The 27,724-nt window shown below is 43.9% G+C and overlaps 1 protein-coding gene across 1 annotated transcript in view; it reads right to left on the bottom strand.

Annotated features, from left to right (window-relative positions):
- The window catches only part of DGKB (diacylglycerol kinase beta), a 579,157-nt gene that overhangs the window by 303,386 nt on the left and 248,047 nt on the right, over positions 1-27,724 (bottom strand). The window contains exon 14 of the mRNA XM_056518908.1: positions 15,285-15,401. Within this exon, the coding sequence (XP_056374883.1) occupies positions 15,285-15,401 (117 nt within the window). The remainder of the gene's footprint in view (positions 1-15,284; positions 15,402-27,724) is intronic.

The raw sequence follows: 27,724 nt of genomic DNA, 5'->3' as shown, positions 1-27,724 counted from the left end.
CTCCTCTGGTCCTCTGCAATCCGTTCCTGTGCCTCCCGCCGTGGAGGCTATGCAAGTTGACCGGTCTCGCTTGACACCTCAAGAGAGGACACGACGCCGCATGGAGAATCTTTGCCTGTACTATGCCGGTACCGAACACTTCCTGAAGGATTGTCCTATCCGTCCTCCCCGCCTGGAAAGACGTACGCTGACTCCGCACAAAGGTGACACAGTTCTTGATGTCAACTCTGCTTCTCCACGCCTTACTGTGCCTGTGCGGATATCTGCCTCTACCTTCTCCTTCTCTACTATGGCCTTCTTGGATTCCGGATCTGCAGGAAATTTTTTTTTGGCCTCTCTTATCAACAGGTTCAACATCCCTGTGACCAGTCTCGCCAGACCCCTCTACATCAATTGTGTTAACAATGAAAGATTGGACTGTGCCGTGCGTTACCGCACGGAACCCCTCCTAATGTGCATCGGACCTCATCACGAAAGAATTGAGTTTTTGATCCTCAGGTTCTTTGGACCCAAGAAGAGGGGGAGACCCAAGGGGGGGGGTACTGTTACGCCGAGCGCTCCGGGTCCCCGTTCCTCCCCGGAGCGCTCGCCTCATCCTCGTTGCTGCAGCGCCCCGGTCAGATCCACTGACCGGGTGCGCTGCGGTACCGCCTCCAGCCGGGATGCGATTCGCGATGCGGGTGGCGCCCGCTCGCGATGCGCACCCCGGCTCCCGTACCTGACTCGCTCTCCGTCGGTCCTGTCCCGGCGCGCGCGGCCCCGCTTCCTAAGGCGCGCGCGCGCCGGGTCTCTGCGATTTAAAGGGCCACTGCGCCGCTGATTGGCGCAGTGGTTCTAATCAGTGTGTTCACCTGTGCACTCCCTATGTATACCTCACTTCCCCTGCACTCCCTCGCCGGATCTTGTTGCCCTTGTGCCTAGTGAAAGCGTTCCCTTGTTTGTTCCTAGCCTGTGTTCCAGACCTCCTGCCGTTGCCCCTGACTACGATCCTTGCTGCCTGCCCCGACCTTCTGCTACGTCCGACCTTGCCTTTGTCTACTCCCTTGTACCGCGCCTATCTCAGCAGTCAGAGAGGTTGAGCCGTTGCCGGTGGATACGACCTGGTTGCTACCGCCGCTGCAAGACCATCCCGCTTTGCGGCGGGCTCTGGTGAAAACCAGTAGCTACTTAGAACCGGTCCACCAACACGGTCCACGCCAAACCCTCTCTGACACAGAGGATCCACCTCCAGCCTGCCGATCCGTGACAGGGGGTGTTAGGAAACATATACAAAATATATGGATGGCCAGCAGTGCCTACTGATCACAGCGATAGTAAAGAGACTCTTGGTGGTTGTGCCACATGATGATGGTTTATCAGCTTCAAAGGTAAAACTGAGTGGATATTAGGCTGCAGTTTTTGAGCCAAACTCAGATGAATCTATGAGGAAGGAGAAGTCCTTCCTTTATACTTCCAATGTTTGCATTATTTTGAATTGTATCGGCACTTGGCAGGACTAAGGGCGCTGCCACATATCCAGTGATCCGGCTCAGTTTCCCTCCGGCACAGTAAACCAGTGGGAAATTGACCTAATGATATTCTTTATAATGGGACAGTTCAGATTGATCCAGTGTGCCAAGTTAATTCTACAGGCCAGATGGGTGAATGCGGCAAGATGTGTTCCTCCATCCGGTGCGTCAGGCGATCCAGTGGATCACCTGACATGCCGGATGGAGGAACACATCTTGCAGCATTCACCCATCTGGCCTGTAGAATTAACTTGGCACCAGACCTATAGACAACTGACATGCTTTGCCATCAGTTGCCACATCAGTTGTCACCAGTCATTAAGCCAGATCTCCGGATATAGGTCACATGCCCTTATCGACTTGATAGTATTGTAAGGGTCTTTGGGAACACAAACAAAAACATTTGTCTAAAATGGCAAAAAAACTTGTCAAACATACCATTTACTTATTTTGAAACAGAGGGGGATATCTATCAAAGTCGTCTATGTCCCGCATCAATATAGACCAAACTACAGAGTGTTAGGCCGGTCTATTGTGCGCCTAATTTATCAAAAGGCGCATGGCTCTTGATAAATTCTGTGCACAGACTTCGGGATCTGTGCTTTAGACTGTATTTAAACCTGCTCCAACATGGTCTGAAAGTCGCTTTTGATAAATTCAGCACCAATGCATTTTCCAATGCATTTCCGTCTAAAATGGACTAGAATGCATCATGTTCTAAAAATCCTCTAGAGCAAAAGTCGCAAAAAAAGTCGCACATATTTAGACTGCGACTTTCTGTGCGCCAAATTAAGACAGGAAAAAACAGTCTAAATCCTTTGATAAATATCCCCCAGAGTGTTTACATATTTATTTATAAAAGCCAAATCAGCATCTCCCCGGAAAAGAAGAGTCCCCCACCAGGAGACAGAAGAGTCCCCCACCAGGAGACAGCAATGGCTAGCATGGTAAGTGACCAGCGGCACATCAGCTTCAGTGCTCCGACCACCGCTCCTCCAGTCCCGGGACCTACTGCTATGGTGGCCGGACCAGAGGAGCAGTGGTCGGAGCACTGAAGTAGGGCAGTAATCAGGCATAGGAGGCTGTATGTCTGTGGGGGAGCATACTACACCTAATGTGGGGGGACTATACTGCACCTAATGTGGGGGGACTATACTGCACCTAATGTGGGGGAACTATACTGCACCTAATGTGGGGGAACTATACTGCACCTAATGTGGGGGAACTATACTGCACCTAATGTGTCGGACTATACTGCACCTAATTTGGGGAGCTATACTGCACCTAATGTGGGGGAACTATACTGCACCTAATGTGGGGGAACTATACAGCACCTAATGTGGGGGAACTATACTGCCCCTAATGTGGGGGACTATACTGCACCTAATTTGGGGAGCTATACTGCACCTAATGTGGGGGAACTATACTGCACCTAATGTGGGGGAACTATACTGCACCTAATGTGTCGGACTATACTGCACCTAATTTGGGGAGCTATACTGCCCCTAATGTGGGGGAACTATACTGCACCTAATGTGGGGGAACTATACAGCACCTAATGTGGGGGAACTATACTGCCCCTAATGTGGGGGACTATACTGCACCTAATGTGGGGGAACTATACAGCACCTAATGTGGGGGAACTATACTGCCCCTAATGTGGGGGAACTATACAGCACCTAATGTGGGGGAACTATACTGACCCTAATGTGGGGGAACTATACTGCACCTAATTTGGGGAGCTATACTGCACCTAATGTGGGGGAACACTGCTAGCCTAATGTGGGGAGAACTCTGCTGCACCTAATGTGGGGGGGAACTCTGCTGCCCCTAATGTGGGGTAACTGTGCCGCACCTAATGTGGGGGGAACTGTGCCGCACCTAACATGGGGGGAACTGTGCCGCACCTAACGTGGGGGAACTGTGCCGCACCTAATGTGGGGAGAACTGTGCCACGCCTAACATGGGGGGGAACTGTGACGCTCCTAACGTGGGGGGAACTGTGTCGCACCTAACGTGGGGGGAACTGTGCTGCACCTAACGTGGGGGCCGCAAATCGATGTTCGCACACGTCTTGCTCCCAGAACTCAAGGGCCGGCATTACTAGGTCCTGGTCGGCCCTAGAACGTGACGTGTGTGAACATCAGGGGGGGGGGGGCCCTCCATGTCCATTTTGCTTGGGGCCCCCAAATTCCTTCAAACGGCCCTGTATACATTGTACAGCTATCTATATGGCTGTATAATGTAAACAGTAAAGAGGGATACTTACCATCTTGTCGCTGGTCCGGACCTCTTCTTGTGTAGCCCCACCTCTTGTAATGACATCACTAGGGGTGGAGCTACACAAGAAGAGGCTCGGACGTGCTACGAGATGGTCTGGGTATCACTCTCTTCACTGTACACATTATATAGCCATATAGATGGCTGTATAATGTTTGAATGCTCTTGACCTCCTCCTCAAGGAGCTAACTTAGGGTTCAGCAGCACTAATTAACTCCTTCCTTGCTGGGCTGAGCTGTATACACAAACATGGTAATGTTCGAAAGTTCGTCGAGACGTGAATCCCCCTCCCAAAGTTCAGATCGAATTGGGTTTCGGGGGCTCGACTCGCTCAACTCTAGACTTCATATATTACTTATCTCGTCCCTATGAACCAGTCCCCATGAACCAGTCCCCATGAACTGCATCTTTGTATCCAATCAGCACCCGGCTTTGTACCCACAAGAGGCAAGAACCCCAAAACAGCTGTCTACGTATGAGAGACCCTTCCTAAGCTTATATGACATCATCTCTTTCTATTTGGATGACAACTTATTAGCATGTTTTAGCCATGGAGCACTGCCGGAAAATTAAGTCTCCATGCGCCACTGATCTTTGAAAACAGACCGTCAAACCCCCCCCCATCAAAAGCTGAAATAAAGAGTTAAAAGGAATCTAACAAAATGCAAAGCTACAAACCCAGGCAAGAGGAACGATATATTACAAAGCTTATTACGGTGTTTACCGCGATTAATTAAATTATTAACATGTTTACAAAAATACATTTCCAAAATGAATAAATAAAAATTAAATGCAAAAAAAAAACAAGAAAAATTCCTGCTAATGATTCAGCTCATTGAAATACAAAGCGTCATGTGTAATAATAATTGCAGTTGTCAAACATATAAGTAATACATTCACTGCCGCTTAATATAATACTGGAACTAATTAAAATTGATTAAACATTTCACGGCTCGCCCTCTTGCATATTACCGAGGTATCGACAGAGCCGGTTTTCTTTTCTTATTTCATCAATTTTAAGTTATTTATTTCAATTTCAATAACCATAAAAACCATCTATTGTAGAGAAGGATAAACTAAACTTAACATGACAAAGATTAAGTGCTTAGCCTGTGTCCCTATGGACCGGGGTTAATGAATGAGCCTCATCCTAAGGTTCTACATGATCTATGACTTCCTCTAATTAGAAGTAATAATCATGATCATTATTCGGCTTAGCTAGAATGGAAGAAGATGAATGTGCTTAAGTATGATTAATAAGAACAGAAAAAAATTCAGATGATCACGGCCTAACCTAACACATAGGATCTACACCGGCCACAACTTCTATCATATTCTCATTTACCAGATTGAATTAACAGAGGATGAAGAGGAGGAGGAAATTTTTTTTTTTTTTTTAATTTAATTTTTTTTACTTATCATGTCATAGTAAGTGACAATTTAAACCTCTTCTCAGATCATTTCTATATCATAAATAAAGACCATAAGGTGGGTTCAGCCATTGTAAAATTACGTGAAGAATACATTAGTAAAATCTGTAAAAAGAAAAAAAAAAAAAAAAGGAAGTTTTTTTAAATGCAACGTGCTCTATGAAAGTTAATAAACACACTGTTTATAAAATAAATTGAAAAAAGTCCCAATTTCAACTTATTTTATTTTTAAATAAAATGTGTTCTCTATGAAATTGTAAAAAAAATTACAATAAATTGTAATTTACGGTATTTGTAAATTGTAAAAAAAAAAATTATTAAAAAAAATGGCAGTTTCAACTTATTTATTTATGGCTGTATTTTAAAGCTGATTAAATAGAAAATAAAAATATAAAAAAAAGGCTGCATTTTTCATATGTGAACAAATACAGTGGTCCCTCAAAATACGATGGTAATCCGTTCCAAATGGATCATCGTTTGTTGAAACCATCGCATGTTGAGGGATCCGTGCAATGTAAAGTATAGGACAGTGGTCTACAACCTGCAGACCTCCAGATGTTGCAAAACTACAACACGCAGCATGCTGGGTGTTGTAGTTTTGCAACATCTGGAGGTCCGCAGGTTGTAGACCACTGTTAGACAAGTTGTAGTCACCTGTCCCCGCCGCTCCGGACCGTCACCGCTCGTCACCGCTGCCCTGGATGTCGCCGTCCATCGCTGTCGCCGCGTCCCCGGGTTGTCCCCGACGCTCCAGCAAGGCCTCTGCTTCCGCGCTCTCCGTCGCCGCCATCACGTCGCTACGCACGCTGCTCCTATTGGATGACAGGACGGCGTGCGCGGCGACGTGATGACGACGATGGAGAGCGCCGACGATGCAGGGGATCCCGAAGAGGCCGCGCCGGAGCCCCGAGGACAGGTAAGTGATCGTCAGCGGACCACACGGGGCACCGTAAACGGCTATCCGGGGGCAGCTGAAGCAGTCTGTGCTGCCGGATAGCCTTTTATGCGATGGCCCCGACATACAAAAGCATCGTATGTTGATGCTGCCTCTGAGAGGCCATCGTATGCTGAAATTATCGTATGTCGGGGCCATCGTAGGTCGGGGGGTCACTGTAGTGTATTTTCACATGTGTTTTATTTAAAAAAACATAAATAAATGCATCTATAAGTCTATCAGAAAGTCGTTGTCTGTGCACACACTATATAGAAAAAATGGATGTAATATTTACATCTATTCTTAGGCTGTGTTCACATCACGTTTTATGCAATGCGGGACCGCACGTATGTAATGTATTTCAATGAGCCGACAGGAGTGAAGCGCTGACTCCGGTCGGCTTATTTTTGTCCCCTATGGGGTTTTCCCACCAGACCTAAAACCATGGTGGACGGGCCGCAAACGGAAGGGATACAGGAGCGCACGGTTTTAGCTCCCCCCCCCCCAGCTGTATGCGGTCCCGTATTGCCTAAAACGTCATGTGAACCCAGCCTTATTGTTATGGATGTTAATGTTTTTTATTTATTTTAATTTTTTTACTATGCTTTGTGCACAGACAACTACTGTTCCATAGACTTACATAGAGCACATTTATTTAGCAAAAACGGACACAAAATTTCCCAGATTTTATGGATGCATTTGGGAAAAAATATTTAAAACCGCTTCAAAGCATACTGATTTAAAAAATTGTATTACTAAAAAAAAAAAAAATAATAATAATAATAATAAATTAAAAATAATGGATTTAATATTTATAGATTTTTTATGGTAACACAATTTACAGACTGGAGTCCTTTATTATTTCGATAAAACAATGTATCATTACTACTATTGTTTCTCTTTTCTGTATGACTACAAGCTATTTTCTATTTTTGTTGACATGTTATAAACTAATGTAAAATCTAATTAAAAATCTAGATGTAATTATTTTTTGTTTTTTTAAGGAAAAACATACCGTAGTTGTTTTTTTTACCAAAAAGATCACCAAACCTGTCATAGTTACATACTTAGTATGGGTGAAAAAGCAAAAAAAAAAAAATATATATATGTCCATCAAGTTTAAAAAGGGGTATTCCAGGACAAAACTTTATATATATATATATATATATATGTATATATCAACTGGCTCCAGAAAGGTAAACAGATTTGTAAGTTACTTCTATTAAAAAATCTTAATCCTTTCAGTACTTATGAGCTTCTGAAGTTAAGGTTGTTCATTCACGTGTCTCGGGAACCGCCCAATTTAGAAGAGGTTTGCTATGGGGATTTGCTTCTAAACTGGGCAGTTCCCGAGACACGTGTCATCAGAGAGAACTTAGACAGAAAAGAACAACCTTAACTTCAGAAGCTCATAAGTACTGAAAGGATTAAGATTTTTTTAAATAGAAGTAATTTACAAGTCTGTTTAACTTTCCGGAGCCAGTTGATATATAAACTTACTGGTCGTTAAAGCAGTATTGTTAAAGGGAAGCAGTGGTGCATTACCAGGCCTGTCAGCTAGGGCAATGTGTAAGGTATTGAAAACGTGTGCAGGACACCACATATCCTGTTTGGAAATACCGTACCTGAACTTCTGTGCTAGAAGTCTTGGGGGGGTACTCTGGTGAAAAACTTTTTTTTTTTTTTAAATCAACTGGTGCCAGAAAGTTAAACAGATTTGCAAATTACTTCTATTAAAAAAAATCTTAATCCTTACAGTACTTATTAGTTGCTGAATACTACAGAGGAAATTATTTTCCGTTTGAAACACAGAGCTCTCTGCTGACATCATGAGCACAGTGCTCTCTGCTGACATCTCTGTCCATTTTAGGAACTGTCCAGGGTAAAAAGAAATCCCCATAGCAAACATATGCTGTGCTGGGCAGTTCATAAAATGGACAGAGATGTCAGCAGAGAGCACTGTGCTCATGATGTCAGCAGAGAGCACTGTGTTTCAAAAAGAAAAGAATTTGCGCTGTAGTGTTCAGCAGCTAATAAGTACAGGAAGGATTAAGGTTTTTTAATAGAAGTAATTTACAAATCTGCATCAGTTGATTTAAAAAAAAAATAAGTTTTTCACTGGAGTACCCCTTTAACACGTACACAATATCCTTTAAGGCTAACTGGGACTTGGTCAGGGATGTGGACTTGAGGTTGGCATTTGAGAACTCCCCTGGCCTTAAAGGGGTGCTCTGCTGAAAAACATCTTATCCCCTATGCAAAGGATAGGGCATGAGATGTCTGATCGCGGGAGTCCCACCAGTGGGGATCACCGCCATCTCCGGGCCAGCAGCGGCGCTGTCCGGAACACGAAGGGCTTGCAGCTTCCACGTTCGTGATGTCACGCCACTCCCCCTCCATTCATGTCTATGGGAGAGGGCGTGACGGCTCTTCCCATAGACATGAATGGAGGGGACGTGGCAGCTGCAGTCGCCAGTCATCCGGCATAGGAGCGGAGATCGTCCCAGTGGCGGGACCCTTGCAATCAGACATCTTGCTTATCCCCTATCCCTTTAACAACCCTTAGAAGGCTAAATATATTGCTGCTTTGATTACCAAGCTGTTTACGAACCCAAAGGGGGATTTGTCTAATACATCGGACATGTTTCTAAACAACCTCTCCTGAAACTGGCAACCGAGACGGGGGTCTGGTTCCTGTCTTATTTTAATGCCTTTCAGTATGGCCCTGCATATTGCTGCAAAACCTATGCTGGGTGAAGCATCAGTGAATACCTTTGGAGAAGAATCAGATACTGACGGTAGAAAAAAATGAAAGGCCATTCCAATCAAAGAGGAAAATCTGCCACATCGCTAAATCTGCCTTTGCGGCTGCACCTAGGGACACTTCACTATCCTGATTGGGTGCTGAAGACATTACCTCTAGTAATCTGGAAATAAATGACCATCCCTGTGGTATAATCCTCATAGTGAAGGCTAACATCCCTAAAAGACTCTGAAATTGGGCCTTGTTACTTACCTGTGATCTGTTGAAACAAGAAATGGTCTCTCTCATCCTAAAAAGTTTGTCTTGTGGTAACCTGGCCTCCATCCTCTCTGTATCTAAAATTATGCCTAGGAAAGTCAACACATGGGAAGGACTTTCTATCTTGGTGGGGGAGACCGGGACTGCTAACTGCTGAAACAAGGTAAGTAAATCTGTGAGTTGGTGAGGGATAGACTGCGGACCTTCTAATAACAAAAAATCATCTAAATAATGAACAACATGTTCTCTAGGATCCAATGACTGGCTATGGCCAATTGGCCAAACAACCATGGGCTGCTTTTTCGTCCCGAACATTAATTTGACTGCAAAATAGTACAGCTCTTCCCACTTAACCCCGTACTATCGCCATAACTCTTTTTTCACAAGCAATAATTTAAAAGCATCAGCAATGTCTGCCTTTGTTAACCAGGCCCCTGACCCAGCTCAGCAATGATCGGTAATGCCTCATCAATTGACGCACATTTCATGCTAAACTCCTCTGTGAACGATATTGCTCTGAAGACGTGTCAGTAATAATATAATGCAAGTAACTTCCACCTGAAGACGTGTCAGGTATGATGGGCATGTCACTTATGCTAGTACTTTGTGAATGATATTGCTCTGAAAACTTGTCAGTAACAATGTGATGCAAGTAAGTTCCACCTGAAGAGTGAGTCAGGTATGATGGGCAAGTTACCTAAGCTTTTTTATTTTTTTATTGTTTTCAAGCGTGAGTGGTAATGCTCTGAAAGAGAGTCAGAAAATACGATGTAAGTCCCACGTGAAAATGTGATAGGTAAGATGAGACAGCTGGATATTCTAAAGATATGACTATGTAAAGCAGATAACGAACACTGTAATGTTGCAACGGACCAGTAATGCTAAATGCAAGTACAGCATTTAGCATGAGTAAAAAAAAACACCGCCGCATGGGACAGAGTGTAGTAATGACAGGTAAAGCCACGGCAGGCATACAAAAAAGCCACGGAAAATAACCATGCTGTTACCTTGTATTAACGGGTAACAGCACTTACCCATCCTGGCGCACTATCGTTGTACGTAACCACAAAAACAAACTCCTCTCGCTTCAAACGAGAACTCCTCTCCCTCCAAACGTATGAGCTAACAGCAGTGCTTTTGGTAAAAGAGAATATTGCAAACACAAGACATGCCCCAAGATAGGGGATTGTGGTCCTTAAATAGGCTAACGTCCCTCCCACAAATACAGCCCTGCAGGCTTTAACTCTTATTGTACATACATAGGAATGCACTCGAACAGAGATCAACATCAGGTCGATGCATCTACATACATTGACCCAACAAAGAATCTGGTTCAAGTTCAAGATACATTGTTATTCCTGGGTAAAAATTCATGAAACGTTGTTGCTCTTGTCCTGTGGAACACACCTGCCATGTCCGTCCCTACACCTCCGTGATTAAAGAAGTTTGAACCCATTGAGTGAGTGCCGCTAGTTTCTTTTCATTTCACTTTTGCATTACCAAAAGAAACATTGGAAATCACTAGGTGAATTGCATCACAGACTGACATTTTGGTGAGAATTTCCCCCCAAAATTTGGATTCACCTAAATCTGAATTTTTGGGAATTCCCTTCAGGCAAATCTCTGACAGTAGTCACTTCTCTCGTACACAATGTGCGGTCATAGATTGTGTGGCCACCCAGAGATATACACTACCTATACTCACTACAGATGTAGCCAGATATAGTACTGCACTCCTGAAGTTGAGACAGGTTTGTATAACATTACTCCTCCATTACTGGCCTTATATTCCTCCTTGGGCTTTCCCAACACATCACATTTCTGTTTTGGGTTAATGCCTTCAAAAAAACCATGGCTACATTTGTATATTAAAGTGGTATTCCGGGATCAAACATTTTATCGCCTATCCAAAAGATAGGGGATAAGATGTCTGATTGCGCGGGGCCCACCGCTGGGACTCCCCACGATCCCCCTGCAGCACCCGCATTGTATGCGGGGCTGCATCTCCAGTTTCGGAAATCTCCTGTTTCAGGGACTGGAGAAATGATGTAATGCTATGTCCCCCTCGTGACGCCACGCTCCCTCCATTCATGTCTATGGGAGGGGGCATAACGGCCATTACTCCCCCTCCCATAGACATGAATGGACGGTGCGTGGTGTGTCGTCACAACGGGGGCGTTCCGTTACGTCACGTCTCCAGTCCCGAAAACTGGAGGTTACCGAAACTGGAGAGGCAGCCCCACATATAATGCAGGTACTGCAGAGAGATCGCGTGATCATACATTTTTTGATCCTGGAATACCCCTTTAACTAAGTGGCGAGGAATACAATGTATGACTTGCTTCTCAGTGTACAAAAGCAGGGACTCCTGTCTTTTTAAAGGAGTCCCTGCCCTGTATGAGCCATATTTAGGTAGGCGGTCTTAAGAAGACTTATTTTTTAAATAAAGAGGGCAGCCAATATGCTAAATAAACAAGTCAAATTCACTGGGAAAGCTGAGACCACAGGAGGATCCCATGCCAACCTTTCAAATACATGACTAGTCATGTCAGTGATGGCTATCAATGGGGAAGCTGCTCTCTGCCCTGACTAATAGTGGGTCCTGATGGGATAAACTACTTCTGCCTTAAAATGGCATATGGACAGTGATAGAAACATATTTCCTATTCTGGGTCTGATAACAGGGGGTCTGCGATCTCCAGAACAGGGCCCAACTCTTCCCGCTGAATGCTCCGACCCCCATTTTTTGAAATGTACTCATCTGGGCAGTAACTGCCCGCTCAGCCAATCATAGACTCTGGTAGGACCCTGCAGTAATGCCTCGCCTAAGACTTCACTACTGAGAAGAGATTTCTTCTGGGAGGTTGGACCCCCCAGGATCAGTTCTTAAAAAAAGGATATCCCTTTACATAGTGTTGTATGAACTTTGCAGCCACCGAAACCTGATTTCTTGCCCGTTGATTGCTTTAGTCTGCCTATATCAGTCCTATTTTTTAAATGTTAACAAAGATGAATACAGTCCTAGAAGACCTAAAAGTGTCATCCTGGACTTTTCCAGGCAACAGAAGCACTTTCAAAGTGGAACTTTTTTTATTCAGACTAAAGCAATCAATGGCCGAGCCGTCAGCATTGGGTTGAGCCGCATTTACTGTGAGTTCGCTCAACACGAGTCTTTAAAGAGGTATTCTGGTCTTAGACATCGGATAAGATGTCTGATCACAGGGGTCCCATTGCTAGGACCCCCGCATTCTGTGCCAGGCGCTGCTCCCGAGACGTGCCGTCACGCCCCCTCCCATAGACATGAATGGAGGGTGCATGACATCACGAGGGGGCGAGACCGCAACGTCAAGTCCCGGTATCGGGAGCAGCACCTGGCACAGAATGCCGGGGCTGCACTGAGATTGCGGGGGTCCCAGCAGCGGGACCCCTGCGATCAGAGATCTTATTCTCTATCTTTTGAATAAGGGATAAGATGTCTAAGGCCGGAATACATAGTTCTGCAAAGAGGGAAAGACGAAGAGCGCTGCGCCGAACTCATAAGAAGACAATGAATTGCACGAGAGCAGTAGAGATCAGTATTTAAACCGGCTATAAAATAGTGAAGAGGCATTAATTGTAATAAATCTCCGAACTCCCTGTACTTAGCGGCAACGCCAAATAATGACCAGGGAGACGTCGCCAACTCATCACGTTTTATTGCTTCGTAATTAGCGCCTCACACTTCAGGCAGAGCACTGGGCTTTTATCATAATGTCTCAATTATTTGTTATTATATCCAATATGTCAGCCTTCAGCCTGAACCAGATCCTCTACGAGTATTTAACCTACAGAGATATGTCACTTTACTTGTCATCGTGCTCATAGTGATGCTGCACAATTAACCCCGTTTTCCCAGAGCATTCATAGAACACATAGTAATCATAAAAAAATAATAAAAATTTTATTCTGGCAACTGTTAGAAATCAGAAAACAGCATATAGGCCTCATTAAAGTTAAACTAAATAATAAATACTGGTAAATACGGTAACTCCAATTCATATCCAAAATAAAAAATAAATGCATAAACACATAAAAAAATTATGATAATAATAAAACAAAAAAAAACACAAAAAAAAGAGAGAAAAGGAGTATTAAGCCATTACAGTACTTATATATTGCTATGAATTTTAGTCAGTGGTGTGTAAATAGTCATGAAAATTTACTTGAAAGTTAAGTACTTAAAGGTGTATTCCAGTAAAAACTGGCTCCAGAAAGTTAAACAGATTTGTAAATTACTTCTGATAAAAAAAAAAACATTAATCATTCCAGTACTTAATAGCCGCTGAAGTTAAGTTGTTCTTTTCTATCTGACAACAGTGTTCTACGCTGACACCTCTGTCTATCTCAGGAACTGTCCAGAGCAGCAGAGGTTTGCTATGGGGATTTGCTCCTACTCTGGACAGTTCCTGAGACAGCAGAGAGCACTGTGGTCAGACAGAAAAGAACAACTCAACTTCAGCAGCTGATAAGTACTGGAACTATTAAGATTTTTTTTAATAGAAGTAATTTACAAATCTGTTTAACTTTCTGGTGCCAGTTGATATGAAAAATGGAATACCCCTTTAAAGTTAAACTAAATAATAAATACTGGTGCCTCCATAGATTATAACTTATACCAATTCCTATCCTAAAAAAAAATGAATAAAGAAATAATAATAATAATAATAATAATAAAAAGAATAAAAAAATAAAAAAAAGAGTATTAAGCCATTACCTACATATGGCTATGAATTTTAGTCATTGTGTGTAAATAGTTACGAAAATGTACTTGAAATACAAAGCCCAACCGCACGGTGTGCTTTTAAAGGGGTACTCGGGTGGAATTTTTTTTTTTTTTTTTTTTTTAAATCAACTGGTGCCAGAAAGTTAAACAGATTTGTAAATTACTTCTATTAAAAAATCTTAATCCTTCTAGTACTTATTAGCTGCTGAACACTACAGAGGAAATGTATTTCTTTTTGGAACACAGTGCTCTCTGCTGAATCACGAGCACAGTGCTCTCTGCTGACATCTCGGTGCATTTTAGGAACTGTCCAGAGCAGCATTATGTTTGCTATGGGGATTTTCTCCTACTCTGGACAGTTCTTAAAATGGACAGAGGTGTCAGCAGAGAGCACTGTGCTCGCGATGTCAGCAGACAGCTCTGTCTTCCAAAAAGAAAAGAATTTCCTCTGTCGTATTCAGCAGCTAATAAGTACTGGAAGGGTTAAGATTTTTTAATGGAAGCAATTTACAAATCTGTTTAAATTTCTGGCACCAGTTGATTTGAAAAAAATAAAAAAAGTTTTACACCGGAGTACCCCTTTATGAAGAAACATGTCAGAAGCAATATAAAATGAAAAAAAAAAAAAAATGTTTAGTACTTAAAGGGCTGCTCCACTGCCCCAGCATTTGTCACACCACGCCCACTCAATGCAAGTCTATGGAAAGGGGGCGTGGTGGCTGCCACGCTCCCTTTCCATAGACTTGCATTGTGGGGGCGTGGTATGACATCACAAAAATATTCCTAACGCTCCTAACAAAATGTTCCTAACGCTCAGGCAGTGGAGTACCCCTTTAAACCAATGAAGAGGGCATGATCTAGTGATAATAATATCTATAAATTATATTTATTGCCGAGTCTCCTGCTCAGTCTCCAAGATATCTTTAATAGCGCAAGACTTAGCGCCGTAGAAATGTAATGGTGCTGGGTCTCGCACTGGTACGGTTGCCTTCTATGGAGGATACGTAGACGGCAGAGCACACTAACACGACATCTCTTATAGATATAGAGAAAAAGAACTGCAAACATGAGCAGTCACGTCTTCACTACACCTCTGGAATGCAGGCTGTCTGGGGTGGCAGGGCAGGGGTCAAGGGTCATGGGGCCCCTGTTCACCCAATTGGGGAAAGCCAAAGGGTTCTCCATTCTAAACGATGAGTGATAAGCCCATAGGCATACAGTTCATCAGGATCGTAAAAAAGTCTTGTATACCTGACAGTAGATCCTAGCAGTGTGACCGATCCTTGCGTGGTACACCATCTAATTCATTATTCCATGTACACATCATTGGAGTAAGTGAGAATCGTACCTGAAGGCCTTGCCCGTCCACCGTTACAGAGTTGGCTCTTTGCATTTTGACCCTTTCGCCTGATTTGTTTCCTTGTTGAGAACAGTTCTTCTCTCTCTTCACCGTTGACTGTCTCTCCTGTTAGAAGAGTTAATCAGTTAAATATGGCAGCTCAATATTTAAAGGGGTACTCCGGTGGAAAACTCTGTTTATATATATATATATATATATATATATATATATATATATATATGAATCAACTGGTGCCAGAAAGTTAAACATATTTGTAAATTACTTCTATTAGAAAATCTTAATCCTTCCAGTACTTGTTAGCTGCTGAATACTACAGAGGACATGATTTTCTTTTTGGAACACAGAGCTCTCTGCTGACATCATGAGCACAGTGCTCTCTGCTGACATCTCTGTCCATTTTAGGAACTGTCCAGAGCAGCATATGTTTGCTATGGGGATTTTCTCTTACTCTCGACAGTTCCTAAAATGGACAGAGATGTCAGCAGAGAGCACTGTGGTCATGATGTCAGCAGAGAGCTCTGTGTTCCAAAAAGAAAATAATTTCCTCTGTAGTATTCAGCAGCTAATAAGTACTGGAAGGATTAAGATGTTTTAATAGAAGTCATTTACAATTCTGTTTAACTTTCTGGCACCGATTGATTTAAATATCCATCGGAGCACCCCTTTAAAGCATCACATGTACCATGGAGCCAGGAGGTGTTCCATATGCCCCTTAGAAACCCAGACCTAGAACAATAGTTACCAAGCACAGTCCTCAAGTACCCCAAACAGCTCAGGATTTAAAGAAGCACTCCGCCCCTAGACAGGTTATCCCCAATAAAATGGATAGGGGATAACATGTCTGATCACGGAGGTCCATCTGCAGGGACCCCTCACGTTCTCCGGGCCGGCACTGTGGCGTTACGGTCACGGAAGCCTGGGGCTTCCATGATCAGGACATCACGCCACGCCCCCTCCATTCATGTCTTTGGGAGGCGGCTAGTACACAGCCGTCAAACCTCCTCCCATAGACATGAATGGAGGGGGCGTGGCACCTGTGTTGGCCAGTCATCCGGCACCGGATAACTGGGGTGCCACTGCAGAGATCGCGGGGGTCCCTAGCACTGACCAAAATTATATCACCCGTGAAATACTAAATAAATCCTAAAAACATGACCTGTTGGGGGGGGGGGGGGGGGGGGCTTGAGGACTGTGTGTGGGAAACACTGGACTAGACAATACTTCCCAATATGCCATACAATGAAGCATGTGGCGGTACAGAGTACAGTGGCTTCCAAGAGGGTCTCTACATCTGTCCCATCCTCCATTACACAGACAGTAAATGGACACCGGGTAATACTGTGATGGCGATGTACTGAACACATACTGCCCTTACAGATTACAGATAGTCACCGGGGGTCTCAGTAGGTGGACGTTTTTGACCTGTCTATTCTTAAAGTGTCATAAAAAAAAAAAAATGACTTCATAGAGACATGTAAAAAAAATTGAGCGGAGAATGAGCAGGAAGAGGCGCGTGGTAACGTGCTTTACTCACAAGATACAGACACACGTCAAAGGTTTTGATTGGTCGGGGTCTCAATGCTAAGATTCCCACCGATCAGGAGAACGAGCGAGAAAAAGTCACAACTGCACACTTTTACCCGCTTGTTCTCCTGATCGGTGGGCATCTTAGCACTGAGACCCCGACCAATCAAAACCTTTGATGTGTCTCTGTGTTTTGTGTCAACGTTTTTTTAAATGACAGGCACACTTAAAAAAAAAAAAAAAAAAATACTTTCCAACGTGGACAATCCCTTCAACATGTCCTTAGATGGCCAAATTTGGATAAGACCATTCCATTCTTAGTGCTCCTTGCATATCCCATTCTATTTGCCCTGTACAAGTGAAATATGGTTAAAGGGGTACTCTGCCCCTAGACATCTTATCCCCTATCCTTTGTCTGGGACCCCCGCAATCTTGGCTGCGGCACCCCAGACAGCCAGTGCACGGAGCGAAATTTGCTCGGAGCCGGATAACTGGCGATGCGGGGCGGAGGCTCGTGAAGTCACAGTGACGCCCCGCTCGTGACGTCATGGCCATGTACCCTCAATGCAAGTCTATGGGAGGGGGCGTGGCCGTAATGTCACGAGCCTCCGCTGCTGCAACCGATGTTCTAAACGAACGCGAGGTGCAGTACAGAGATACGCGAGGTGCAGCACAGAGATAGCTGGGATCCCCAGCGGTGGCCATGATCAGACATCTTAGAAGATGTCTAGGGGCAGAGTACCCCTACTTGCAGTTGTTATAGTCCAAACAATTATTATTATTTTGAGATATATATATATATATATATATATATATATATATATATACATATATATATGACCCAACTCATACAGTAGGTTAGATTTAGAAAAGAGGAAAACAGGAAGAGGAAGCATAAAAACTAGATAAATGGAGCTGACTTTGTTCATACGTTGCTCAAAAAAAATTGGTGGAAATTATAGGCAATTAGCAAGACACCCCAAATAAAGGAGTGGTTCTGCAGGTGGCGACCACAGGCTTCTCAGTTTCTATGCTTCCTAGCTGATGTTTTGGTCACTTTTGAATGCTGGCGGTGCTTTCACTCTAGTGGTAGCATGAGATGGAGTCTACAACCTACATAAGTGGCTCAGGTAGTGCAGCTCATCCAGGATAGCACATCAATGCGAGCTGTGGCAAGAAGGTTTGCTGTGTCTGTCAGCGTAGGGTCCAGAGCATGGAGGTGCTACCGGGAGACAGGCCAGTACATCAGGAGACATGGAGGAGGCCGTAGGAGGGAAACAACGCAGCAGCAGGACCGCTACCTCCGCCTTTGTGCAAGGAGCAGGAGGAGCACTGCCAGAGCCCTACAAAATGACCTCCAGCAGGACACAAATTTGCATGTGTCCACTCATATGGTCAGAAACAGACTCCATGAGGGTGATATGAGGGCCCGACATCCACAGGTGGGGGTTGTGCTTACAGCCCAACACTGTGCAGGACATTTGCCAGAGAAAACCAAGATTGGCAAATTCCCCACTGGCTCCCTGTGCTCTTCACAGATGAAAGCAGGTTCACACTGAGCACATATGATAGACGTGACAGAGTCTGGAGACGCAGTGGAGAACGTTCTGCTGCCTGCAATATCCTCCAGCATGGCCGGTTTGGCGGTGGGTCAGTAATGGTGTGGGATGGCATTTCTTTGGGGGGCCGCACAGCCCTCCATGTGCTTGTCAGAGGTAGCCTGACTGCCATTAGGTACCTAGATGAGATCCTCAGACCCTTTGTGAGACCATATTCTGTTGCGGTTGGCCCTGGGTACCTCCTAATACAAGACAATGCTAGACCTCATGTGGCTGGAGTGTGTCAGCAGTTCCTGCAAGAGGAAGGCATTGATGCTATGGACTGGCCGCCCGTTCCCCAGACCTGAATCCGATTGAGCACATCTGGGACGTCTCGCTCCATCCACCACAGACTGTCCAGGAGTTGGCGGATGCTTTAGTCCAGGTCTGGGAGGACATCCCTCAGAAGACCATCCTCCACCTCATCAGGAGCATGCCCAGGCATTGTAGGGAGGTCATACGTGCACGTGGAGGCCACACACACTACTGGGCCTCATTGTGACTTGTTTTAAGGACATTACATAAAGTTGGATCAGCCTGTAGTGGGGTTTTCCACTGTGATTTTGAGTGTGACTCCATATCCAGACCTCCATGGGTTGATACATTTGATTTCCATTGATAATTTTTTGTGTGATTTTGTTGTCAGCGCATTCAACTATGTAAAGACGAAAGGATTTCATACAATTAGTTCATTCATTTAGATCTACGATGTGTTATCTTAGTGTTCCCTTTGAGCAGTGTACTTATTTGAGTCTTCGAGCTATGTGTTCAGAAGATGTCCCGACTAAGGCTTCCACCAGGGGGCTTTAATATGTGGTCTAACTTATGCCAAAAACACTCAGGCTTACGCTGAGTGAATGGGAACCTACAGACATGCCTGATGAATGCAACGGGAGCCTTGCCAAACACATATGGCAAAAAGAGTATACAAACAAATGGTGACTCCTTAGCTTGGCCATGTCTTCTCAATGGGGGGACAGGAGAAAGTGATTGCCAGACTGTAACGGGGGTTATCGCTAGAAGAACAAAGGGATGGGCCAATTGAACTCCGACATGCCGATCCTTCTTCCTCCCAACGTCTGCTATCTAGAGTAAGGAGGCCGATAAAAACATTAGAGGGTCAGTTGTTCATGATGAAATCGACAGGTATGGTTGACATTAAAGGAGATATCCAGTGGTGAAAAACCTATCCCCTATGCTAAGGATAGGGGATAAGTTTCAGATCGTGGGGGTCCGACCGCTGGGGTCCCCCGCAATCTCCTGTACGGGGCCCTGACAGCCCGCGAGAAGGGGGCATGTTGACCACCGCACGAAATGGCGGCTGACACGCCCCCTCAAAACAACTCTATGGCAGAGCCCGAGCGCTGCCTTCGGCAATCTCCGGCTCTGCCATAGAGTTGTATTGAGGGGGCGTGTTGGCTGCCGCTTCGTGCGGTGGTCAACACACGCTATCTGGCAAGCAAGCCGGGGCCTCCTACAGAGAGATCGCGGGGGGCCCCAGCGTTTGGACCCCCAGCAATCTGAAACTTATCCCCTATCCTTGGGATATGGGATACATTTTTCACCACTGGACTACCCCTTTAATCTAAAGTTTAGGTCTAGCTTAAAGGGGTTTCCAATTTTTAGGCCATTTCCTTCCTGAACAAATCATTGCAGGAACCAGGAAGAAGAGGACAGCAGTGAGGACTAGACGACTTCAGAATGGCAGCCTTGGCTGCCATTCTGAAGTAGTCTAGTCCTCTCTGCTGTCCTCTTCTTCCTGGTTCCTGTATTGATTTGTTCAGGAAGGAAATGGCCTTACAATTGGAACCCTCTTTAAGCTAGCCTTAGACTCAGTGGAGGTGAGTGTCTCTTTTTTTCTCTTACTGCCCCCAATGGCATAGAAAAAAAATATTAGCTCCCAGAAAACCCCTTTAAGGGGGTTATTTGATTGCTGGGACTCCAACCTCCCCCCCCCCCCCCCCCCCCCCCCCACCACCACCCAATGATCTCCTCAATGGGGCACCAGCTTTCTTACCTGTAGGGATAAAGGTAAATGGCCAAAAGCACCCAAGTACAACGCTGGGATCAGACATCTATCCTCTATCCTGTGTATAAGGGGTACGTTTTTTTGGCTGGATAACCCCCTTTAAGACAAGTTAGGCCATTCCAGCTGTAATACTCAATATTTATCATAGTAACATAACTCTCGGTTGGAGTCATCGCTTCCAAACCCCCGATTGCCGTCAAAAAAATGATTGAGTTTTCAAAAATTTTAGTTTTGTGTCTAAAAGTATCTTCTGGGATTTTTTTTAGGTTGTTTTTTTTTTTTTTTTTTTTTTTACATCTGATCTACTTACCTATATATTTATGTATATTAATTGCTTTTGCGTTAAATAGACCCTAAAGGGTTGCATTTATCAAAGTGTTTGGGAGCGCAGCGTCTGGGGGGCTCATTAGAGAAATGTGATGGTACATCAAAAAACAGCTGTTCGCTGCACTATAAAAGTCAGATTTGTATAGATTAAAGCATCGAAGTCGGAGTCTATTCCATAAGGGTCAAATCAGTTTTTCGAGTTTCTGGAGAATATCTTTTTTATTTTATTTAATTTTTTTTGAATGGATGTTGTGATATAAAAATGCATTGACTGTGTAGAAGGCGTAGCGTCAGATTTCAGCTTAAGATCTCTACTAACTTTAACAAGCGGGCTATGGATTAATGTGATGGGGCACAATGGGCATTACTGGTCTGTGAGGGCCCTGAAGGGGCGCAGGCAGGTATAAATAATTTGTAGAGGGTACAGATGTCACATTGATAATGTGGGGGCAAAAAAGGGGGCAGTATTGTATGGGGGCATTGTACGGTGGAAAACTTTTTTTTTTTTTTTTTTTTTTAAATCAACTGGTGCCAGAAAGTTAAACAGATTTGTAAATTACGTCTATTAAAAAATCTTTACCCTTCCAGTACTTTTTAGCAGCTGTATGCTACAGAGGAAATTCGATACTTTTTTAATTTCTTTTTTTTTTTGTCTTCTCCACAGTGCTCTCTGCTGACACCTCTGTCCTTGTCAGGAACTGTCCAGAGAAGCATAGGTTTGCTATGGGGATTTTCTCCTGCTCTGGACAGTTCCTAATATGGGAATCAGGTGTCAGCAGAGAGCACTGTGGACAAGAAAAAAAAAAGAAATTCAAAAAGAATAGAATTTGCTCTGTATCCTATAGCTGCTAATAAGTACTGGAAGGGTAAATATTTTTTAATAGAAGTACTGTAATTTACAAATCTGTTTAAAAGGGTATTCCAGGCAAAAACTTTTTTTTTATATATCAACTGGCTCCGGAAAGTTAAACAGATTTGTAAATTACTTCTATTAAAAAATCTTAATCCTTCCAATAGTTATTAGCTTCTGAAGTTGAGTTGCTGTTTTCTGTCTAACTGCTTTCTGATGACTCACGTCCCGGGAGCTGTGCAGTTCCTATGTGGATATTCTCCCATCATGCAAAGCTCCCGGGACGTGACATCATCATTGAGCAGTTAGACAGAAAACTTCAGAAGCTAATAACTATTGGAAGGATTAAGGTTTTTTAATAGAAGTAATTTACAAATCTGTTTAACTTTCCAGAGCCAGTTGATATATATATAAAAAAAGTTTCTGCCTGGAATACCCCTTTAACTTTCTGGCACCAGTTGATTTAAAAAAAAAAAAAAGTTTTCGACTCTAGTACCCCTTTAAAGGGGTATTCCAGGAGAAATTTTTTTTTATATATCAACAGGCTTCAGAAAGTTAAACAAATTAGTATATTACTTCTATTAAAAAATCTTAATCCTTTCAGTACTTATGAGCTTCTGAAGTTAAGGTTGTTCTTTTCTGCCTAAGTGCTCTCTGATGACACGTGTCTCGGGAACCGCCCAGTTTAGAAGATGTTTGCTATGGGGATTTTCTTCTAAACTGGGCGGTTCCCGAGACACGTGTCATCAGAGATCACTCAGGCAGAAAAGAACAACCTTAACTTCAGAAGCTCATAAGTACTGAAAGGATTAAGATTTTTTAATAGAAGTAATTTACAAATCTGTTTAACTTTCTGGAGCCAGTTGATATATACAAAAATATTTTTTCCTGGAATACCCCTTTAAGCTACATCTCTGCATATAGTCACAATAAAGGGAAGGGCTGATATTGTGTATTACGTATAGATCCGTACAGACCCCTCCCCCATATCGTGTACATAATGGGCCGACACGACATCGTCTTTCCCTTTTTCGATACCAAGTGCGGCGTCAGTCACTTAGCCCGCGTTTTCCCCGGTACGTTGATTGATTTCACCAGCCACTTGACACTAGATACAGCAGATCCTTAACGGGTTAGATCTCCGTCTCGTACCGCGGTTTCGATCGCCATAAAGATTTTTAAATTGACTGACAGTCAACCTCATCGTGAACTTTTATTATTGCCGCGTAATTCTTAATTGGGTCCAATGAACAATGGACGCCCTGAGTTATAGACTCTTTTTTTTCTCACCATATAATTAGGATATAATTACCCGCAGGATATCAGGATGATGTAGAACCTTTAGACGGAACGCGCCCTCATTACCAGACGGCTCCAAATGTACATTTATTCAATCACTATGAATTAATTAAAATATTACTGGAATCGGGGAGATGGCAATAAAGATGACATTTATTAAGAAATGTGATAGCTGCCGCTGTAGCCAGCAAAAGAGCCGCGAATCCGCCCGGAACGCCGAATGTGCTACAAAATAAACAAGGGGGGGAAAAAAACAAACACGTGGCTGTAAATGTAGGTGCGCGCCGCGCAAAATGTATCATAAAAGATGTGGCCCTGGGTCACGTGCAAAGTACAGCCATCTTCTAGGTCAGTGGTCTTCAACCTGCGGACCTCCAGATGTTGCAAAACTACAACTCCCAGCATGCACGGACAGCCAGCGGCTGTCCGTGCATGCTGGGAGTTGTAGTTTTGCAACAGCTGGAGGGACACGGTTTGGAAGCCACTGGTCAGAGAAAAAGCAAGTGTTCAGTTCCGAGAAGGATTGTTCTCAATCAGTGACAGCAAGCAGAGCTCTTGAAAACGGTCTCTGTGTCACTTGACCGAGACAAACTTATAATGTCTACAGCTGTCCGGGCATGCTGGGAGTTGTAGTTTTGAAACATCTGGAGGGACACGGTTTGGAAGCCACTGGTCAGAGAAAAAGCAAGTGTACAGTTCCGAGAAGGATTGTTCTCAATCAGTGACCGCAAGCAGAGCTCTTGAAAATGGTCTCTGTGTCACTTGACCGAGACAAACTTATAATGTCTACAGCTGTCCGGGCATGCTGGGAGTTGTAGTTTTGCAACAGCTGGAGGGACACAGTTTGGAAGCCACTGGTCAGAGAAAAAGCAAGTGTTCAGTTCCGAGAAGGAATGTTCTGAATCAGTGACAGCAAGCAGAGCTCTTGAAAATTGTCTCTGTGTCACTTGACCGAGACAAACTTATAATGTCTAACGCTGTCCGGGCATGCTGGGAGTTGTAATTTTGCAACAGCTGGAGGGACACAGTTAGGAAGCCACTGGTCAGAGAAAGAGCAAGTGTTCAGTTCCGAGAAGGATTGTTCTCAATCAGTGACAGCAAGCAGAGCTCTTGAAAATGGTCTCTGTGTCACCTGACCAAGACAAACTTATAATGTCTACAGCTGTCTGGGCATGCTGGGAGTTGTAATTTTGCAACAGCTGGAGGGACACAGTTTGGAAGCCACTGGTCAGAGAAAAAGCAAGTGTTCAGTTCCGAGAAGGATTGTTCTCAATCAGTGACAGCAAGCAGAGCTCTTGAAAATTGTCTCTGTGTCACTTGACCGAGACAAACTTATAATGTCTAACGCTGTCCGGGCATGCTGGGAGTTGTAATTTTGCAACAGCTGGAGGGACACAGTTAGGAAGCCACTGGTCAGAGAAAGAGCAAGTGTTCAGTTCCGAGAAGGATTGTTCTCAATCAGTGACAGCAAGCAGAGCTCTTGAAAATGGTCTCTGTGTCACCTGACCAAGACAAACTTATAATGTCTACAGCTGTCTGGGCATGCTGGGAGTTGTAATTTTGCAACAGCTGGAGGGACACAGTTTGGAAGCCACTGGTCAGAGAAAAAGCAAGTGTTCAGTTCCGAGAAGGATTGTTCTCAATCAGTGACCGCAAGCAGAGCTCTTGAAAATGGTCTCTGTGTCACTTGACCGAGACAAACTTATAATGTCTACAGCTGTCCGTGCATGCTGGGAGTTGTAGTTTTGCAACAGCTGGAGGGACAGAGTTTGGAAGCCACTGGTCAGAGAAAAAGCAAGTGTTCAGTTCCGAGAAGGATTGTTCTCAATCAGTGACAGCAAGCAGAGCTCTTGAAAATGGTCTCTGTGTCACTTGACCGAGACAAACTTATAATGTCTACAGCTGTCCGTGCATGCTGGGAGTTGTAGTTTTGCAACAGCTGGAGGGACAGAGTTTGGAAGCCACTGGTCAGAGAAAAAGCAAGTGTTCAGTTCCGAGAAGGATTGTTCTCAATCAGTGACCGCAAGCAGAGCTCTTGAAAATGGTCTCTGTGTCACTTGACCGAGACAAACTTATAATGTCTACAGCTGTCCGGGCATGCTGGGAGTTGTAGTTTTGCAACAGCTGGAGGGACACAGTTTGGAAGCCACTGGTCAGAGAAAAAGCAAGTGTTTAGTTCCGAGAAGGATTGTTCTCAATCAGTGACAACAAGCAGAGCTCTTGAAAATGGTCTCCGTGTCACTTGACCGAGACAAACTTATAATGTCTACAGCTGTCCGGGCATGCTGGGAGTTGTAATTTTGCAACAGCTGGAGGGACACAGTTAGGAAGCCACCGGTCAGAGAAAGAGCAAGTGTTCAGTTCCGAGAAGGATTGTTCTCAATCAGTGACAGCAAGCAGAGCTCTTGAAAATGGTCTCTGTGTCACCTGACCAAGACAAACTTATAATGTCTACAGCTGTCTGGGCATGCTGGGAGTTGTAATTTTGCAACAGCTGGAGGGACACAGTTTGGAAGCCACTGGTCAGAGAAAAAGCAAGTGTTCAGTTCAGAGAAGGATTGTTCTCAATCAGTGACAGCAAGCAGAGCTCTTGAAAATGGTCTCTGTGTCACTTGACCGAGACAAACTTATAATGTCTACAGCTGTCTTGGCATGCTGGGAGTTGTAGTTTTGCAACAGCTGGAGGGACAGAGTTTGGAGACCACTGGTCTAGGTGGTATTTCTATATTTGGGTACCATATATTTTTTTGGCACAATATGGCGGTATTAGAATTGCTTTTTTTTTTCTCTTATTAAGTATTTTTTTTGAGTGCTACATATTATTTGACTACTGTATCACAACATTTTGCACTAAGCGATGGCCTTTACGCTATATGGCATTATTATAGAGTTTATAGAGTATTTTGCGGATTGAAATTGCAAAAGAATACTATTGGAAAATGTGCAAGCCTGCGATGTTAAGATAGTATTCTATTGCAATTTGTAAAATACTCCATAATGCTGCCATATTGTGTAAAGGCCACTGGCGTAGTTGGGGGCCCCCTATCTAGATAGGGGTCCCCATACAGCCCGAAGATAAAAATCCACTTTTTTTTTTCTTTAAACAATATTATAAAAAATTATTTCAATTATTTTTCCCTCCCTAGGACTTACTGGATGCTGTAGGACCTGTGGGAAAAGGACCTGTGATGATGTCACCATCATGTGACCAGGCGGAGCTCAGCCATTGGTTGTTGAAGGACCTGATGACTTGTATGTGAAGAAATCTGTACCTCCATGTCAACACAGCAGTAAGGAGATTAGCGGGGGAGGAGGTTTGTTACAGTGTGTCACCCCAGTAGTAAGGAGATTACATGAAGAGGAGGTTTGTTACAGTGTGTCACCTCAGTAGTAAGGAGATTACATGAGGAGGAGGTTTGTTACAGTGTGTCACCCCAGTAGTAAGGAGATTACATGAGGAGGAGGAGGTTTGTTACAGTGTGTCACCCCAGTAGTAAGGAGATTACATGAGGAGTAGGTTTGTTACAGTGTGTCACCCCAGTAGTGAGGAGATTACATGAGGAGGAGGTTTGTTACAGCGTGTCACCCCAGTAGTAAGGAGATTACATGAGGAGGAGGTTTGTTACAGTGTGTCACCCCAGTAGTAAGGGGATTACATGAGGAGGAGGTTTGTTACAGTGTGTCATCCCAGTAGTAAGGAGATTACATGGGGAGGGGGTTTGTTACAATGTGTCACCCCAGTAGTAGAGATTACATGAGGAGGAGGTTTGTTACAGTGTGTCACCCCAGTAGTAAGGAGATTACATGAGGAGGGGGTTTGTTACAGTGTGTCACCCCAGTAGTAAGGAGATTACATGAGGAGGAGGTTTGTTACAGTGTGACACCCCAGTAGTAAGGAGATTACATGAGGAGGGGGTTTGTTACAGTGTGTCACCCCAGTAGTAAGGAGATTACATGAGGAGGAGGTTTGTTACAGTGTGACACCTCAGTAGTAAGGAGATTACATGAGGAGGGGGTTTGTTGCAGTGTGTCACCCCAGTAGTAAGGAGATTACAAGAGGAGGAGGTTTGTTACAGTGTGTCACCCCAGTAGTAAGGAGATTACATGAGGAGGAGGTTTGTTACAGTGTGTCACCCCAGTAGTAAGGAGATTACATGAGGAGGAGGTTTGTTACAGTGTGTCACCCCAGTAGTAAGGAGATTACATGAGAAGGAGGAGGTTTGTTACAGTGTGTCACCCCAGTAGTAAGGAGATTACATGAGGAGGAGGTTTGTTACAGTGTGTCACCCCAGTAGTAAGGAGATTACATGAGGAGGAGGTTTGTTACAGTGTGTCCCCCCAGTAGTAAGGATATTACATGAGGAGGGGGGAAGAAAAAGTGCGTCTTATACGGTGAAAAATACGGTAGATCTTTTGTAAGACTGCATTTATCACCCACTACTGGGATTGTATGCAGCAAGAGAAACTCATTTTTTCTATTTTTCAGTTTTTTTTTGTGTATTGGCCACTGGATCTATAATGGATCCTTTTTAAATTGGATGTTGATTAAAATTAAATTTTTTTAGTGTTTTTTCTGTGAATCTGGTTGAGGACACTAAAAACCTATAAATATACGGTGATTTGTTGTCTCGGGAACTGCACAGAGTAGAAGAGGTTTGCTATGGGGATTTGCTTCTACTCTGGACAGTTCCCTAGACACGTGTCATCAGAGAGGACTTAGACAGAAAAGAACAACTCAACTTCAGCAGCTCATAAGTACTGAAAGGATTTTTTTTATAGAAGTAATTTACAAATCTGTTTA

Source organism: Hyla sarda, chromosome 5, assembly GCF_029499605.1.
Source record: "Hyla sarda isolate aHylSar1 chromosome 5, aHylSar1.hap1, whole genome shotgun sequence".
NCBI classification, from domain to species: Eukaryota; Metazoa; Chordata; class Amphibia; order Anura; family Hylidae; genus Hyla; species Hyla sarda.
Note: the sequence above shows the minus strand (reverse complement) of the source record. Positions and strands in the feature narration are given on the sequence as shown.